The 18,332-nt window shown below is 44.9% G+C and overlaps 1 protein-coding gene across 3 annotated transcripts in view; it reads left to right on the forward strand.

Annotated features, from left to right (window-relative positions):
- Positions 1–18,332, forward strand: part of ARSJ (arylsulfatase family member J) — a 152,656-nt gene that overhangs the window by 101,385 nt on the left and 32,939 nt on the right. The window contains exon 1 of one of the 3 annotated variants that reach the window (XM_053940697.1): positions 17,615–18,131. The exons of the other annotated variants lie outside the window; for them this stretch is intronic. Within the exon in view, the coding sequence (XP_053796672.1) occupies positions 17,764–18,131 (368 nt within the window). The 5' untranslated portion in view covers positions 17,615–17,763. Of the gene's footprint in view, positions 1–17,614; positions 18,132–18,332 lie in introns of those variants that run through there. 3 annotated transcript variants of the gene reach the window in all.

Genomic DNA, 18,332 nt, shown 5'->3' on the forward strand with positions numbered 1-18,332 from the left:
ATATCTGGCTTAGAGGTCACTTGATGCTCTCAAAAAAAATGATTCCTGAAAACACCCCCAAAACTCCCAACTAAGTTGGCAGCTCAGGGGCTGAAATGACTCCAAAGCGCAGCGAGAACCAGTTACAAAGCAGAAATTTGGCGGAAACCCAAGGAATCTGTCAGCTATTGTGCAGGGAATGTGGCTGTCCTCCCAGCGCTGACTTAAAACAGAAAATTGAGGCGATACTAAGGACTGGGGAAGTGATAATTTTATCTGGAATGTCATGGCCAAATTCTGAGGACAGCATGTAAGTGTCTGTGGAGGGAGGAAAAGAGACCTTACTTCAGAATGACCTCATCCAGAAGAAATCCCAGGGCCATATGTTCCCTTGGCCTGCATTTGATACCACAAAGACTCTCAGATAGATGCAAGGAAGAGAGGGGCTGCCTTCCCTTTTTTAGAGGAAGAAACCTGTAACGAAGTAGCTGTAAATCTGCATCTTGGTTTATTGGTACTACTTATAATCAGCTCCAGAGGTTTCCTGAGATGTAAAATGTAACAATTTTAGCTGGAAAAAGGGACATATCCTATTCCAACAGCTTACTGTTGGTCAAGCAAAGACCAAGGCAGATTTGTCTTTTGATAAGCCTGGAAAACAGTGGCAAAACAGATTAATCCCTCAACACTGGGAAACTTGGTTCAAGTTTTTCCACTGATTTTGCAATCACCCTTAATGAGTTATAAGAATATAATTTGTGATGTAGGTTTTTATTTTTTGAGTTTAAATCCAACTACTACGAAAACAATGATAAATGGAATTTGACTTTGGTTCCAAAATATTTCTGTAGTATGGGAAAGGCCTCTGTTCCCATTCCCTTTGTGAAATGAAATGGCTTATTCAGAAGCAGTGCTGCTGAGGGGCTTCCACCCAGAACACATCAACACTTAATTAAATTACGGTGCTATCTGAGGAAAGAGGTGCAGCAATTTGAGCGGCTGACAGCTGGATTTGCACACGTGGACTTCTCCGAGGTGAGCCCCGGGTTTCACAATGCCCGAGTCTGGCAGCACTTGGATTTCAGGCACGGTGCCCTGGGCGCTGCAGCTCAGCGCTCCCAGCTTGCGCCAACACAATCTAATTTGTCTGCGGGCTCTTCTCCTGTGATCCAGCTGGGCTGATGCTACTTAAAAATCCTGATCTCTGTCCTCGAAGGCTTCCCCGAGACGCTCCCCAGCGCAGCCTTTCGAAGTGTCCCGGGAAAGGCGTCCCGTAGTCACAAACGCGCTCCCGAGGAAAGGCGGGAGGCGCTGCCGGCCCTTCCGTAGCGCGGAGCCGCGCGCGGGGGCACATCGGCCCCGCCGCTGGCCGGGGGCCATCCCCGCCCGGGGCTGTGGCCGTGCCGCTCCGGGGGACGGCGTGCGGGCCCTGCGGGGACGGGATGGGCGCTGCCCGGGCTCCGTGCCGCCGGCTGGAGGCGGATGGAGGCGGATGGAGGCGCCGGGCTCGGCCCACGGCCTGGGCCTCGGGGCTGCGCCTCACGGCGCCCCTTGGCAGCGCGGGAGAGCGGCCCCGTAGCGCCCTCACGGCCTGATAATTGCCCGCCGCGGTGCTCGGTAATGGCCGCGGCGTGGAGTTACGGGCTGTTCCCAGGAGCCCTCTTGCCGTGCCGTGTGCTCCTGGAAGATGGCAGGATCGCGTGTGCCCGCTGCTAAGGTGAGTCTCTCTGGCTGTTGAGGTTTGGGATTCTTTTGGCCCTGTGCTGGGCTTCAAGGAGGTTGCTTTGGCAGGTAAATGGAAGACGACACAATGGTAGCGTTGTGGAAGGATTAAGGATTCCCTGCACAGTTGGAATGCGCACACACTGTAAAAGGGTTAAGGATTGCCTTCGCAGCCCCAAGGCTGCCAGAGCTCGAGGAGCATTTGGACAAGGCTCTCAGGCACAGGCTGTGACTCTCAGGGCTGTGCTGGGCAGGGCCGGGAGTTGGACTCGCTGGTCCCGATGGGTCCCTTCCAACTCGGCGAATTCTGTGATTCTGCACATGCACTAAATGGGGTTGTGCCAGTTCACCAGGACAGGTTTTGTACCGTGTTCTGTCACGGAACTTAGCCGTCACTGTTCCTTTCAAAAAAAAACCAGCCCTCAATACAAACACCGTTCTCTGTTTTGTCTTAGCATGTGCCAAGACTTGCCCTAGTGTAGTTACGGAGTGTTTTCTTTGACTTTACTGCCTCGTTTCCATTGTTCCTTGGTGGTAGGTGCTAGAATGGTGGTAAGGCGGTGTTTTTCACGGAGATTATTGGTTGGAATGGGGCGGTTGTAAGTGGAGATGAAGCAATTAAAGTTTTAACTTCATGTGATCCAAGGTAACTGTCGAACAGAATCCGCGAGCGTGCCCAGCGTAGGCTTTTGGGCAGGTGATGTTGGCCGTGGGCTGCCGGGGATGCGTTCCCTCCTCTGCAGGCGCAGTCAAGCGGTTCGGTGAGTGAAAGGAGAGTGAGCACAGCAGGAGCGAAGGGTCGCTCGCCCTCGCCTTGAAACCACTCATTCTCTCCAGATCCTTTCTGCAAAGGAATCGCAGTCACCTCAGCTTAAATGAGGTCTTCAATAAGTTATTGGACTTAAACATTTTTTTATCTTCCCCCCCATCTTAAAGTATACGTGTTCTTATTTTAAGAGGTTGTGGGGCTTCATTTTAAAATTATTTTGGTATTTAATTGAAGAAATGAGTTTATGTGGAGTTTTGTCTTTCTTGTTTTGGAATTGTTTTGTGATAGGAAAGAAATGAAAACCTAATTCGTACATTTTTAAAACAATCGCATCTGGATTATTTTTATTTATTTTTTATTTTTATTTATTTTAAATTATTTTTATTTATTTATTATTATTTATTTTTATTATTTATTTTAATTCATTCATTTTCTCTTGAGAGAGAACAACCTATCCAAAGTTCTTATCATTTGTTGCCTGAGGGATTTGTCTGAAGCACTATGACAATTTGCATAAGCAACCAGAGCTGCCCTTTGGGTTCTCTCCTTGCTGTCAATTATCTTCTCCGTTCCTAATGAAAAATATCATTGTGTTTCCCTAGCAATTCCAGAGCATGTTGGAGCAGTGTAATCATATGGTACCTTGATGTGTGTTCTCACCCCTGCACTTCTCACACCCAGATTTCAGGCGGTCTGGAATGAAAGAAATCCAGGGAGGAACTCCTCAAAGGCTGCTTTGCAAAGAGCCTTCACATATTCAGTCTAATAAGGTTTTCCATAACAGAGCTCATGTGGTGTTTATGGATGTACTTTATATCATGTATTTAGTAGTTTCTGTTCCTCCCAAATTTTCATCATGAATCAACAGGTAGAGGCCCAGCCTTCCTCATGGGGAAAATAATTGCAGATAGGAAGTGATTGCTGTAGTGTCTCTGTTCCAGACTCCCTTTCCAGCATTCTCTTTGCTTACATGTGCTTTGAAACTTTGATTTGAGCCCAGTTGTAGTTTCATACAAAATGGGACTGGCTGAACTGCCCATTCTCTTTTTTTTTCCTTCAAAAAAGCAATGTGATCCCTAGAAGATTTGTTAAAAGGAAAGGACAGTTGGGTCCTAAGTGGCCAAGACCCCTTTTCCCAAATGGAAGTGAGGGTTCAGAAAACACTGCTTGAGAAGTACCTTGTAGATTCAGAATGATTCCGTGACACTATGGTTGTGTCAGAGTACCAGGGCAACTCCAGTCAGAAAAGAGATGATTCCTCTGGTGAAAATCTCCTCTAGATCAGGGGTGCCTGTGCTGCAGCTCATCCATGAGGATTTGAGGATCACTAAACCCACGGGTCTCACACAATGTACTAAACAGACAGGAGGCAATGCTCAGCACTGATGAATTTGGTCTGTTCCACTTTCTTTGGCTTGCCCTTGAACATGGAAAGCAATTCCTTGTGTTTCCGGAGGTTTCCAAACAGTTTTTAACAAATGGCAGTACCAATCACAACCACATTTTTTTTCCCTAGAGGCTCAGCAAACTCTGCAATTCTATATTCATTTACTAATTCATTTGGCAAACTAAAAGGCTCTTACTGTTTCCAGAAATTGAACTGTATAAACTCAAAACTTCCTTACCTTTATAACTGATCCTTGTGAAGCCATTAAACCTTCCACGTTTGGGTTTTTTTTAAGCAGTATCTGTGTGAACAACACTATTCACAAGGTGCACTTAGTACCTTGTGCTGTTGTAGTACCTAATAGTTCTCCATCATACGAGACATCTGTACAGAGCTCAGAACTGCCCCCGTAAGCCCCAGACCAGCTTTTTTCAATCATGTCCTTTCCTTCAGTAGCATGAGCTGGAGAAACTGTAAAGGGATAGAGGAAAAGGGGAGAAACACGTCTGCTTCATAAAGTAAACTACTCCCTTTGCACTTTTTTTTTTTACATTCCTTGCTTTCTCACCTTTGCCAAATATGGTCTCCCAGCCCATGACTGTGTTTGGGAAAGGGATCGTGCTCTGAAAGGCTTTGGGTCTGCTAGAAAAGAGAATTATCAGGATAAAGCTGGTGATACCCAGTATTTACTTCTGATTGTGTTATACAGCTTTGTACCCAAAAAGAAGTGGAGGAAAGAGTGACCTGGCCTGTTTTAATTCAGCAGCACTGTTGGATCCCTACTAGTTGGATCTTTTTGCATTTTACTTGCTTTGCTTTTTATCAAACCATTTTCTGGGACACCTTTATTGCTTAGCGAGTACATTGTGGCTGGCATTAATTTTGGTGATTGAAACTCAGATTCTGCAGTTTGTTTTTAGCTCATGGTTTTTTTTTCTGTACAGTGAAATGACACTTGTGGACCCATTCCTATCCAGTCAGCAATTCCATGGTGCCCCTAAAGAGGCACAATTTCCACTTCTGCCAAAAACCATGCATGTGTTGTACTTGCCTCACATGAGCAGCAGGGCTGTTTATGATAGGAATTTTGATTGTGAATGGCAGCGTGTGCAGGATCAGGGCCACAGTCAGTGTGGGGTAAAGCAGATGGTGCAGAACGCAGGTCTGGTTTCATTACACTGCCAGGTACTGTGAGGGGCCAGCAGGGAGAAGGTGTTTCCAAATGCCTGGAGGCAGGACTCACATACTGTGAAAATCCTGATTATGCTGACAGACTTACCCCGGGCTTACATCTGAACTGAATTACAGGAGCTCCCTGTGTTCTGGCAAATCACAGCCGTGTGTTCTGATTGCTGCCGTGTTTCTGCTTCCCTCTGACGTTGCATGGGTGGGTTATATTCCAGGTCGGCTGTCAGGGGTTTCTTCCATGCCTCTAAGAATTATACAGAATTGCATGTTTAGCGTTTACAGTTTGTGTTAACGATGGCTATAAAGTTGTTTGTCTTCATGGAATTAGATATATCCATAAAGCATTTTCCAGCTCAGCTATGCTGAAGCAATAAAGCAAATTCTGCTGGCATTACTCACTGCAGTAATTCCCAAATAATTAGTCATCCTAGGTAATAGATGTGTGATGTGTCCCAGTCATAAAGTGCATAATGCAGGCTATGGACATAAAACATGGTGTCTGCTTGGGAAACGCAAAACCAGAAATCACGTTGCTCAAGCTCAGTAAGGAGCCAGCTTCACACTTGCCTGTTCTCAAATCCTCCTGTGGAGCCTTTTCTTCCACTTCTAGAGTTGGGAAACCCCAGTTCTGTTCTTAGACCTTGCATAAGTGGATTTCCTAGTTTTTCACTTCAAATTGCTTATTTGTCACTGAGAAGCTCTAACATACATGCACACTTGTTTTATTTTCCCTCTCCTTACAAAGAGGAGTATCAATTGACATTGATACTGATATTGGCTGGCTTAAAAGCAGGAATATGGGTGGGGTTTTCCTCCCAGTTTTACCTTTTGGCTGACGTTCTTCTATCTTGGCATTAAAAACTGCCCAGGGTGTAATACATCCTGGTAAAGTGTTGTACATAGTGCTCGTGGTGTTTAGTGAATGCTATACACGGAGGAAATTTACTGTTGGAAAATAAATCATCCTGGACTGATTCCAAAAGCATTCACCAAGTGTGTATGTGTGTGTGTCTGTTTGTGCTTGGGTTTTGCCTGTGTGAATTTGGATTTTGTAACCGGTGCTCAATTTTCATAGAAACAGCAATATTCATAATATCCTAAAATCAGTTCAGTACATGGTATTACAGCAATTTGCATCAATGCTATATTACATTTTCTTCCTGAAGAATTTCTAAAACATATAAATATGTCCTTAAGGAGATCTGTGATCAGTGCAACAACAAAGGAAGGAGACAGATTGCTCAAAGCACACTGTGTCATGCAGTAATTTCCAGTGGGCTAATCATATTAACAGAGAAAATACTGGTGCCAGTTTTACTTTAACTAGTAAAGTTTTATTGAGTGCTACTGTCCCTAGCTGCTGCCCTTAACATCATCTGATTACAAAACCATCTACAGTTTGGAACTGGTTTTATAGCTCACCCTTCTTATAGGGGATCAGCTGGCAAAAAGAAAAACTGTGAAATACCAACACTTGAAATGCAAAAAGTGGAAAAAAGATCACAAATATAAAACCAAAATATTGGTTTTCTTACATCTCTGGTAATAACGTCACTGGGCTTTCCAAAATGCAAAGTAATCTGGATCTCTGAGGCTCCCCTGAGTGATATGAAAGTCAGTGAAATAAGCATGGGGTTGGTGAAATCCCACTGGGAAAGCCTTTTTTCTAGTTGATCCTGTTCTAGAACCAATCAGTGATAAATTGGATTGCAGGGAGATCCCCCCATATTAAATCTCCCCACTTCTTTTGCTGTGCATCAGGACAGAGCTATTCCGAAGGTGTAAGTGGCTGCAGCCCAGAAAACGTTTTGGGATCTCAGTTTTGTGCTGTTGCCAGACCAGAGCTTTAAAGGTCCCTCCAAGGCAAAGCCAAGCACTCCCTGTCCCTAGCACACTGCTTTCTGTACCAGGGTGTTTTGGGATTGACACTTTGTTGTGTTGGGCAGAATTGCAGAGTTCCCAGAGCCTTACTGGTGACTCAACGTCTCTTTGCAAGGTACAGAAGTGATTCCAAGAGAATTTGTGGCAGCCAATATTTGGGGTCCTGGCACCTCAGGTTAAAAGGTGACCTCACGGGGAGCTTAGACCATTTTAACATTCCTCAGAAGGCATTTGCTTGTGCATCCCTACAGCTCTCTGTGTGTGATGTGTTGGAATTTTGTGGTTCAGTGGTCTGTGGCAAACAACAGGTGAAGAGAAAATCCTGTAGTTTGGGAATCATTGGAGTTCCATATGCAAACCTTGAGTGATGTGTATTCAGTGATATGAGTCTCCACTGACCGTATATTCCTTATTTCTGTGAGTTGGTTCCAACCTCGCACACTTAAATCTTTTTAACCCCAGAATTTCACCCAAGGGACTCTTTCTCTGACTGTATGCTGTGTATTGGAAACAGTAGACTGGGATCAAAGTCTGATCAGCACAATACCTTCCACTTGAGAGTTAATACACCCACACTGTTAGTCATAAAATATGGAAAGGAACCAAGTTTCCTGTTCCATGTCTCCAGGCATATCCAAGTTACTGTATCCTTGGAATGAGGACTGTGGGATATTTGTTTGGTGAGTTTGAAATGAGCCATCTAGGAACAGTACTGTGGATTTAATCTGTATTGCTAGTAACTGTGAGAGCTCTGCTGTAACCAGAGATGTCATGATTTGCTGTAAACCAGAAAAAGGGAGATTAATGTCTTCATCAGGACGGTTGAAATCAGACAAGAGAGAGACTGGAGTCAGTTGCAAGCAAGGCCATTCTGGAGGGGACCTCCTAGGTTTTTGGCTCCAGGTTTCTGCCATGGCAGGGAAGTGCCTGCTCAAGCCCCATTGATACAGTTGCCAAGCCCATCTTTAATCAGTGACAGCCTCGGCATCAAGCAAACATAGGCCTCTTTGATTTTCAGAAAGCAACTTGTGTGGTTTGCCTCTACGCAGAGTCAGTCACAGACCACTTAGTGAACTACACAGCGTTTCTACTTCTTCCATGATTATTCTAAACCTGATATTTTCTTCTGTGTAAAATAGGTGTGTCCGTTTTTATCGTTAATGTCGGCTAACATTTGGATGTTGCCTCTGATAAGGGTGAAATACAGCTAAAGACATATAATACAGCTGCTGGGCTGCTGGCTTTAACAATTTTATCAGCATCTGAAATTTACTTGTGGGCTCAAACATGAGTGTGAGAGGCAAATGAAACATCCCTTGAGATTATTTGTGGTAAAAATGTGGGAGTGTTCTTGCTCTTTTCCCTTTAAAAATGAAGAGAAAATGCATTAAAACTACAAAGTTCAGAAGAGATATAGGATCCAAAATGTATTAAACAAGAATGTTTTTAAAAATCCCATGAGAATTAGGTGCCTCATCCACGATCTGAAGACATAGATCTTCGGCAATATTATAAATGCCCATGAATACATTTACAATTGTTTACTTTAGAGACAACATGAGAAGGAATTTCCTATAACAGTAAAAAAGGAGCTTGTTTTTTAAATCTCTTTACCCAAACCAAAAGATGGATACGGCTTACTTATAAATGGTCATTGCTACATGTCAGGAAAAAGGGCAACACATTTCTTCTTGATTCCTGGATTTCACACGCTGGGGACTGTCAGGGCAGCACAGGTTTGAGGTGGGGGCAGCTTGGGTCTGGGACACATCCTCTGTTGTTTGGATTTTTTGGAGGCGGCCGCCCACTCAGGGCACAGGCCCCTGAACACAAACACCAGCGATATCGGTTTTTATTTTATGACAGTTGAAGTAGTGGAAGTTTAGACCATACATGTTCTTACTGTGTCCAGAATTCTGAGGGTTTATGGTAGCAGGAGTTCTGTGGGTGAAAGAACCTGTGCAATAAAGAGCACTGAAAATTAACAGGAACCACTATTGTTTTATCCATCGTATATGTATATATAAAAGTATTGACCTACCGGCAGGGGCGGATTATTACAGCTTTAAGAGTAGATTTTGCCAAATATATACACTTAAAGTCCATTTTCAGGGAAGAAATGTAACCTGAAGATCAAATAACTCAAGGCTTTTGCAGGCTGATACAGAAACTGCTGACACCCAGTTGAGGAAATTAGTTTCTCAGGGCTTTTTCCTCTGTTTTTTGTTTTTTGTTTTTTGTTTTTGTTTTTGTTTTTTGGTTTTTTTTTTTGTTTTTTTGTTTTTGTTTTTTTTTTTTGTTTTTTTTTTTTTCATTGCTGAATGTTGTGATAGTTTCTATTTCACAGCATTTACAAGGCCTAGCACTGGGGAACAGAGGAAACTAAAGCAGTAAAACTTCCTCTATGCTGAGGCAATTATTTTAGCAACTGCAGAATCATGATGCTACAGCAGCTGGTGTCATTCCAAAAGCATTCCATAGGTCATTATTGCTCCATAGCTGCATGTCCATGATGTTCCACGGACATGAATGGGTCTTACTTCAACCACTCCTTAGTTAAAACATGTTCCTCCTACCTGTAGGCACCGTGCAATGGTGTGCACACTTCACAGGAAGTTCTTTTTTCCAGCATAGGGTTTGGAAAGGTACCTGGGGCTGTCAGTACCCCCACACCTGCTCACACAGGGTATTCACACAACGTTCCGTGCCTGCAGCCTATGGCACAACTCAGAGATTTATTGTGAACTCCTAGCAAACAGCAAAGAAAGAGGAGCGGCCTGTTCTGTCTTGAGCACTTCCAGAAGAAAAGGCAGCGTTTGCCCTCTAGAAACACAGAGGGACCTCTAACAACGCGTTCTTTGAACGCTCTGCCCGTGCCTTTTCCTGCACTGGGAGAGGGATTTGCTTCCCGATGCAACGTGCAGTATGCAAAACTCCTAAGGCAGCATAAAAGTATTACTGTTCAGTGTCTGAAGAGATCTGTCCCTGGTGGAGCTGAGCTTAATGATACTGTCAGTAGTCCAGAGCTGGCAGCGCAGGACCTGCACTGGTAATTCATCTCGAACGGGAAGGCGAGGAGACAGGAGGTTTTCATTTCAGCGTGGGGAAGGAAACACAAACCCACCTGGGAGAGCAGCTTGGTTTTATTGCACAGCTCTGTCTGTCTAAAGTCCTCCCGCAGGAGCTGAGCCTGTGCTTGGAAAAGGGATGGAGGAATGCGGAGTTCTGAGAACAGATAAGAACCGATGGGTGCTGAGGCAGGATAACAGAAAGTGTTCATTAATCCCAGCTTCGTTGTTACAGGAGAGCAAAGCTTTACTTTGGTGAAAGAGGATTGAGTTTCCTCATTGCCCACAGAGTGTTGGGTTACCGGTGGAGATGTTTCACAAGGTTTGTGTGTAATTGAAAAGACAGCCTGATCCAAGCCATTGAACATGCCTGATAGGAATTCGGAAGAGGGAATCGCTGGGGCTTCATCCACAAGCCCAGGACGGTGCTGGGGCTGTTAATCCAAGCAGCCATTTGTGTGATGTTACCAGAGCAGAACGCTGGAAAGGGTTCTCAGAAAATTCTTAATTCATTACGTGTGCAGTTTGGGCAGGCAGGGGATGGTATGTTTTCATAAATCCTGGCACTCATCCAGGCCCAGCTGAAATCCCATCTAACCTATGGAGCTGCTGACTTTGAGAATGCTCACACATTCCCAGAGGAAGTGAGAGAAACACTCTACCTGCAGAATTTCGGCTCCTTGTTACTACTTACACTGCAATAGTGCCCCGAGGCTCTCATTTGCATAACACACTCCTATACAATGTTTCGGCTGGGATTTATTACCCTCTGTAGAATCAGAGCGGTTTTATGGTTTTTAATTACTAACTGACCTTAATCAGCAGTTTTTGGTTGCTCTGGTGTTCAGAACATGCTGCTGCCTACATTTTACATTTCTGTGATTCAGTGTGCCACTGAATTCCATTCTGGCCAGCTTTTGCAGTAGAATTTGATAAATGCATTCTTATTCCTCCTTACTTGGTTCCTAAGCAACACTTATTTTCTGCCAGGTTAGTTATCCCTTTACCTGCTGCTTTATGACACAAAGTAGACAGTAGTTTTCCTGAACACAGCAAGGGATTTCAGTGTAGCAAGGGGTTTTTTAAAGAATGTAAAATTGGTTAATTGTCACTTACATGTGTAGCTGCTCTATTAATTTTGGAAGAATTGATGATGTCATCCTAGATCCTAGAAAAAAGTGCCTGCAGCAGAAAAAGGCACATGCAGCCATTATCCACAACAGGAATAGTCTTGGCAGCACAGTGCAAGAGAAGAGCTTTATTAGACTCCAGCAGGCTGTAAATTGGGCTCACAAGGCTGTATCTGCACAGCAGCTTTAATACAATTTATCTTATCTCTAGATGGAGAGGTCATTTCTACCAAAGACCTTTCTAAGGAGCCATAGGTAGGGCCTCATTCATAAAAATGGGAATAATAAACTGAGGAAATTTACCCCCCTGACAATATACATTCTCATATTCATAATAAATAGCATCTCTTTAGAAATGCATTGTGTTCACACATACTTAGATAATTTACCAAACTTGCATGAACTATTGGTTGATTTAAATATCAAAAAAAGAGATTTATAGCACATTTCTCATTAAAAGCTTTGTGTCTTTTTTTTTTTTTTAATCTTTTCATTATATTCTATCGCTCAATGCATGTTTGGGTTATGTGAGTAAGCAGAGAGTTTAGGACTGGGTGAGGAATGCACGTAGTTGCCTCTTGGACTGGACAGTATCAAATTCAGACTAGAAATAAAATACAGAAGTTTCAATGATTGTGGTTAACAACTGGAATAGTGAATCAGGGTCTATAATAATAACTTTTAAGTGAAGCCTTGGTTAGTTTCTAAAACATTTGCCCACATGTTTGTAAGAGCATTATTTCAGGGAAGTTCTGTAGTCTCTGTGACATGAGCTGCTACACGGATGGTAATGGTGGGCTCTTCCAGCTTTAAAATCTGTAACTAAATATAATTCTTACTGTCTTCACTAAGAGGTGCTGTGACTGCTTTGAAAATCTCACTGTTAAACTCTAATTGTTAGTTAACTGTTAATACTGTTAAGCAGTAAAGAAAGCAAATGAAAGTTCTTGCAGTATGCAGTTGCAAATATGAAATGTACTAGTGGGTTTAAAGCAAACCAAAGGCAGTATTCTCACAGTGCATGAGCCAAACTGGCTATGAGATCCAAAACAGGAACAGGTTCAATAGAAAACCATATCATTCCCCTCCCAGTTATTGGTTGTGACACAGTAAACTCAGGAACCCCCCAGCCTGCTGGGTGCTGGAGGGGACCCATTTCCCAGACAAGAGGCATTTGTTCCAGCTCCAGGCAGATAAGGAATATGCCAGATCAAGCTTTGTTGCTTTTTCTAGTGTGTGCAGGAGGAATACAAGTTGGTGCTTCTCTGATTTGACTGGTTATTTCTGCTTCTGAGTTTAGTCCTGCTGTTTGGTTTGTGAGGAGCTGGGATTACTAAGCCACGTAGATGACATTTATGATCCATTGCCTAACACTTCTCTGCAGTAATGACATTCTAGCAGTTAATAATTCTGAACTAGGAACAACAAGCTGAACGAAGTGTCCCAGGCAAAGGTGAAGGAGCAAGGTGACGGGGATGGGTTTGTTTTTGGTTTGTTTTTTTTTTTTTTTTTTTTTTTTTTTTTTTTTTTTTTGTTTTGTTTTTTGTTTTGTTTTGTTTTGTTTTATTTTTGTTTTTGGGGTTTTTTGCTTGTTTGTTTGGGTTTTTTTTTTTTTTGTGGATGTAAAGACTGGGTGTTTGGGGGTTGTGATTGTTGGGTTTTCTGGGGATTTTTTTGTGTTTTGTTTTGTTTTGTTTTTTTTTTTACCTGAATAATGGTAAGGTGAAATTAGAATTTATTACCAGAGTAATCTCTGATATTGCAATCTGTAGAGTTCTGTATGCATGAAGCTTTTATTTGGTGTGTAGCAGTGAATCATCTAAATGCCATTTCTAGTATTTAGCAGCTATTTAAAACATCCTGAGCCTTACAAACACTTCATTAGCATTCTTCCTTCTAAGGACAAGCACCATTCCTGGTTTAAATCATCCCTCTCCCTAAAAGCTTGCATTGGAAAGGCACAGCGTTTTGTCAGCTGTGCACCCGTAACCTTGAAATCAAATCCTTCATAAGGCCAAAAGAAATACATAGAATTATATTTTTGCTACAGTTGTACCCTTTTGACCAGTCTATATTTTCAGCTTTATTGTTGCAGGGGATAAAAATGTCCTGTTGTGTGAATGCCAGGCAGCAGTCTGTGGTGTATCCCTCCTAAACTAAGAAAGTTTTGTTCTGGACAGAGAAAAAAGTTTTTCTAACATTGTAAAACTTCAGTAATTTTGCAAAGAGAATAAATCTTCCATTCTGTTTAAACTTCTTAGATTTATGTTGCAATTGCATTCATTATAAGCTCATGCCTTGCCCCACTTCTCTTGCTCTGGCCTTTTTAAGTGCGCTAGAGTGCAGTTTTAAACAGGAGTGCAGTTTTAAACAGGACAGGTGACCTTTGTGTGGAACCCCAGACTTTAGGAGCCGATGAGACCATTCCCTCCATACTGTTAGTGGCAAGGAAACCGTGCTGGAGATTGTAGCTGAGAGAGAGGGTTAGCCAATATGCCAAAGCTTCAAAGCACTGACGCGCTGATGGCTGTGGCAGCCTCTGAATGTGTGCTGTAACCTCTTCAAATTTTTTGGCTCTTCAGAGACTCAGTGAAGCCAGTAAAGTGTCCACACCCCTTGCTCTGACAGCCAGAGAACTGTGACCTGTGCTCAGTGACCTGGTGTAGTGGAAGATGTCCTGCCCATGGCACAGAAATGGAACTAGATGGTCTTTAAGGTCCCTTTCAAACCAAGCCTTTCTGTGATTCTGTGACTTCTCCTGGCATCTGCTACTGAAATGTCCCCAGTTCCTACAGAAGCACACCAGTTGCTGTTTCCAGAAGCAGCCGTTTCAGTAGGACTACGGGAATTTAAAGACTTTGTTCTGTTTCACTTGGGACCATAAACCTTATGTAACTGGGAAATGGGAGACTCTTCCAGGGAGGCCATCACCAGCTCCAAAGTTGTGTTGTTTCAGTGATTGCAGAGACTGACACGAGAGGGATATCTAAGGTCACATCCCAGATTTCCAGAGTGACTTTATTGGCATCAGTTGAGTGACTGCACGTTTACATCAGTGCAGGCAGCTGAGATCAGAATCTGGACCTTTGCCTACGAAATACGGTGGGGAGTTGAGGAAAGTCTGTGTTAAATATAGAATAAGCTCAGAGCAAAGCTCTGTTTATGTCATCATCAAGCAGGGAATAAGCCACGGGTGGAATCTGAGCATTCCCAAGCAGCCCATCTGTAAATTAATTACCAGGGTCCACCAAAGGAGGCAAAGGGAATGATGTCAAGCTTGTGACTCACCAGACTTCTATTCGTGTTGTAGTTTGCTGTTTTCAGTGATGAGTGCCTGGCAAAAGCACAGCACCCACCTGGAAAGCAGAGTGCAGGGATGTCCTGCCTTCTCCTTCCCCTGTGAAGAAGGTACGCTGAGGACAGGCGCGTGCAGAAATGAGCGAGGTGAAAGGAAATGCACAGTTACTGTTCTTGGAAATATGGAGAATATTGACTCTGTGTGTAGGCCAAAGCCTACTTCATTCTTCCTCCAGTTGCAGCAATTGAGCTAAAAATAGTAGTTCACAAAGCTGTTCTTCAGGCAGGCAAAGTTTCCTGGCCTCAGGCATGATTAGGAAGAGCACTGAATTGCACATCCCAAATTGCATCCTTCCTTGTTACTGAGAGCTGTGAGTCACAGGTGAGGGAAACATGTAGTCTCCAGCTAGGAAGAATTACCTTTCTCCAGCTAGGAAGAATTACCTTCTCAAGACCGACCTAAGTGTTAGAAAAACAGTTATAATGCTACCGTAGGAGCCTTAGCACTTGAATCTATTTTTTTCTATAAACTGTCTTCCCAAGACCTCAGTTACCATCACTATTCCTGTTTCTCTGGAACTTGGAGTGAAACTCTCTCTCAGGAAGAGTGCTGGCGCAAGGAATGAGAGTTTGCATGTTCAGCCTTTGTGCTAGAGCTCTCTCCAGTCTCCTGCCCCACAGGACTGTCACCTTTCCGAGGCAGCTGGCACAAAGGGCCAGTCAGGGCACAGAAATGAAACGCAGCACGTGTTCTTTTTGGGGTGTCTGTGTGTGTCAGACATGTCTGGCTCGGGAAGAGCAGGTTAGTGACAGCCTGACCTGGAATAGCCAGCAAAGGGCACCTCTAAGAGCCCCCACCCGGGCTGCAGGTAACTGCAGATGAGCCTCCAACTGCAGCCATCCTCTGCACAAATTTAATGTTATGGGCTCAATACACACAGAGACTGCATAGCAAGGACTAAAAATATATCCCTTCCTAATGGTGTGCTAAATTCAGTTTTAACTGGTGTATGTTTGAATTAATGTATTCACTGCACACAAGTTTAAATACCTATGGATGTTCAGGATTTCTTTCCCCTCAGGGAAAAAATACTTCCTCCAGCTTTCACAACTCTTCTGTTCCTTTCACTGAGCATTCTGAATGGGCTGTATAAGCCTTGGCTACAATTTCTGAGCATCTACAACTATTAAGTAGAATATTAATAGCACATTATCTTCTAAGGCCTCTCTGCTTGAAGGTCAGCTGAGTATTTTGCTGACATAAGCCTACTTTTGTTTTTGTAAAAGTGGAAAAAAAAAAAAAAGGAAGCTTTGTCAGACCCAAAAAGAGAGAAGGTCAAGTTTATAGATGTCTGGCAGAGATTGCCCTCAAATATTTTCATTTGCAGCTGGGTGGGGACTAACAGGGTTTGGTATGGTTAATGGGGCAGTGCAAAGTCATAGGCTCTGTTATCCTCCTGTTCTCTTAGGGCTGTTCTATGGCATCTTCTTAATAATACATTTTTTCCTACTTTACTGCTAGAAAATATGTATCTATACATTTGATCAGATACCTATTATGATACTCTGATGTTTGCCTGGGTCCATGGTGCTACTACAGCTTGTATTAAAAGGGGGCATCGTATTTTTTTGTGTTAAAGGCAAGATGGCATAACTAATCCAATTTACATTTGACCATTTATGCATTTAAGTGTCTACATTCATTCTTTTGGTCTTGGAAATGTGGGGGAAAAGAATAAAAATTAGAATAGCAAATTCTTTTAAAGGAAGTGTAACTTCAAGGAATCGTAGAATGGTTTGGGTTGGAAGGATCCTCTAATTCCAACCCAATGGATGGTAGATGAAAACGTCACAGTTTCTTAAGTTTAAGATTCTGGAATTTTTTTTAAGAGCTTGTGTTAACATGCTGTGATTTCAGATGATGTTCTACCTCAGAAGTTAAACTCTGCAGGTTTTAGGGTGCAGTTGTTACTTTTATTGTATCACTTTTCAGCGTGGTCAAGCTGTTACTTAGCACGCTGAAATGCCTAAATCCACTTTTACTTCCATGTTTTCCTGCTGTAGCATTGAGAATTTCTGCATAACACTTAGTTATTTCTGAATAGATCTTTTTCATTGGACATTTTAGTGAGGACAGTTTTGTACAACCTGATGTGAACCAAATCAGTTAGATTCAACCCAAATTAAAGTTCACTCAAGACAGCACTACTTTATTTTTAATCCGGGAGGGATCCCAGAGGGATGTAGAAAGTCCCTTGGCAGGGACCAACTGGAGCTTAGCACAGAGGTGCAGGAACTGGAGGGCTTGGTCCAAGTGCCTGTTTAAGAGTTAACTTTTAGTCCCACCAGGTTTTATAAAGTATTGTTCATGCTGACTCATGTTAGACAGGTCGGACCTGCAGATTTACTTCAGCCTAATCGTGTGTGAATGTCAGTTTCTGCTTGACTCGGTGTCTTCCAGGACAGGGTGAAGTTGTATTTTGCAACTGCAGCGCATTCGTACTTTAACCCAAGTTCTTAAAAGTGATTGTATTCTGCAAAGGCGCATTCCTGGCGTTTGCCACAGCCTCGCCAGAATTGGAGGGTTTGGGATTTGGGGCTGTTTGTGGCTGGAAACAAATCCGGTACGTTCATACCTTCCAGATGTTTGTGGCCAAGTCAGAAACTCTTAAAACAATCAATATTTCGAGGGGGCGGAAGGAGCAGGACCACCTCGCTGTGGGGGGAGTCTGGGGCTGGCGGCCGAGCGGGGTGGGGGGTTTTCCTCTGGGACGCGGGGGGCGGGCGAGAGAGGGGAGGAGAGGGAAAGGAAGAAAAGAGTTGCGGACGGGTCGGGCAGGGGAAGGGGCCGGGCGGGGAGGAGCGGGGCTGCGGGCGCTGCCGGGGCCGCGGTGCCCCTGTCCTCCGGCGGGTCCGAGCGCCGGGAGCCACCGGGGGCGGTGGCGAGGTTGGGCGGAGGGAGCGGGGAGGGAGCGGCGCGGCCCGGCAGCGCCGGCGGAGGCGGGCGGGGGCGGCACGTCCCGGCCCCGTCCCGTCCCGTCCCGGGGCGCCCCGGCTCGCCCCGCCATGGGCAGCGGCCCCGGGACGGGCTGGCAGCGGCGCCCCGGCGCGGGGCCGGGGGCGGGCCGAGGGTGCTGTGACCCCCGGCGGGGCCCTGCCCACCCGCCCGGCTCCGGCACCGGCTCCAGCGGCTGAAGTTGCCGAAGTTGGGGTGACTGCGATGTCCCTCGCCCGGCAGGAGCCCTGACGGGCGCTGCCCGTCCCGAGGCCGCCTGGCTTTGTTGGGTTTTTGTTGATTTATTTCCTTTTCGTTACTGTTTTTCTGCCCTCTCGCCGCGGTGGATGGCCCGCGGTGGGCGCCGCTGGTCGCGCCGCCCCAGCCCGGGGAGGATGGTGGCGGCGGTGCTGGCCGGACTGTCCTTGCTCAGCCTCCTCACCTGCGGCTACCTGGCCTGGGGCAGCCGCCGGGGAGGTGCCGGGGAGGCGCCGGGGAACCTGCTGGGAGAGGAGCCCGCGGGCGGCGCCCCCCGCTCGCAGCCGCACATCATCTTCATCCTGGCCGACGATCAGGGGTTCAGGGACGTGGGGTACCACGGCTCTGAGATCCGGACGCCCACGCTGGACAAGCTGGCTGCCGAAGGGGTCAAGCTGGAGAACTACTATGTCCAGCCCATGTGTACACCATCCAGAAGCCAGTTGATCACTGGAAAGTAAGTTTGCTACTACTTCGTCATTCACCTCTCCAGCCTGAGCGCTGTCCCTGTTGGAAAGAGCACGGGTGAACCTGGCAGGTTCACGTCTGGGTTATCCTATGGGCAGAAGGTGCCTCTCTGGTTCCCTTAAAACCCTTGAATGGAGCGGACTTGTGATAGGTTTGAAACAGTGAAACGAAGCTGTCACCCAGGGAGGCA

Source organism: Vidua chalybeata, chromosome 4, assembly GCF_026979565.1.
Source record: "Vidua chalybeata isolate OUT-0048 chromosome 4, bVidCha1 merged haplotype, whole genome shotgun sequence".
NCBI lineage: Eukaryota > Metazoa > Chordata > Aves > Passeriformes > Viduidae > Vidua > Vidua chalybeata.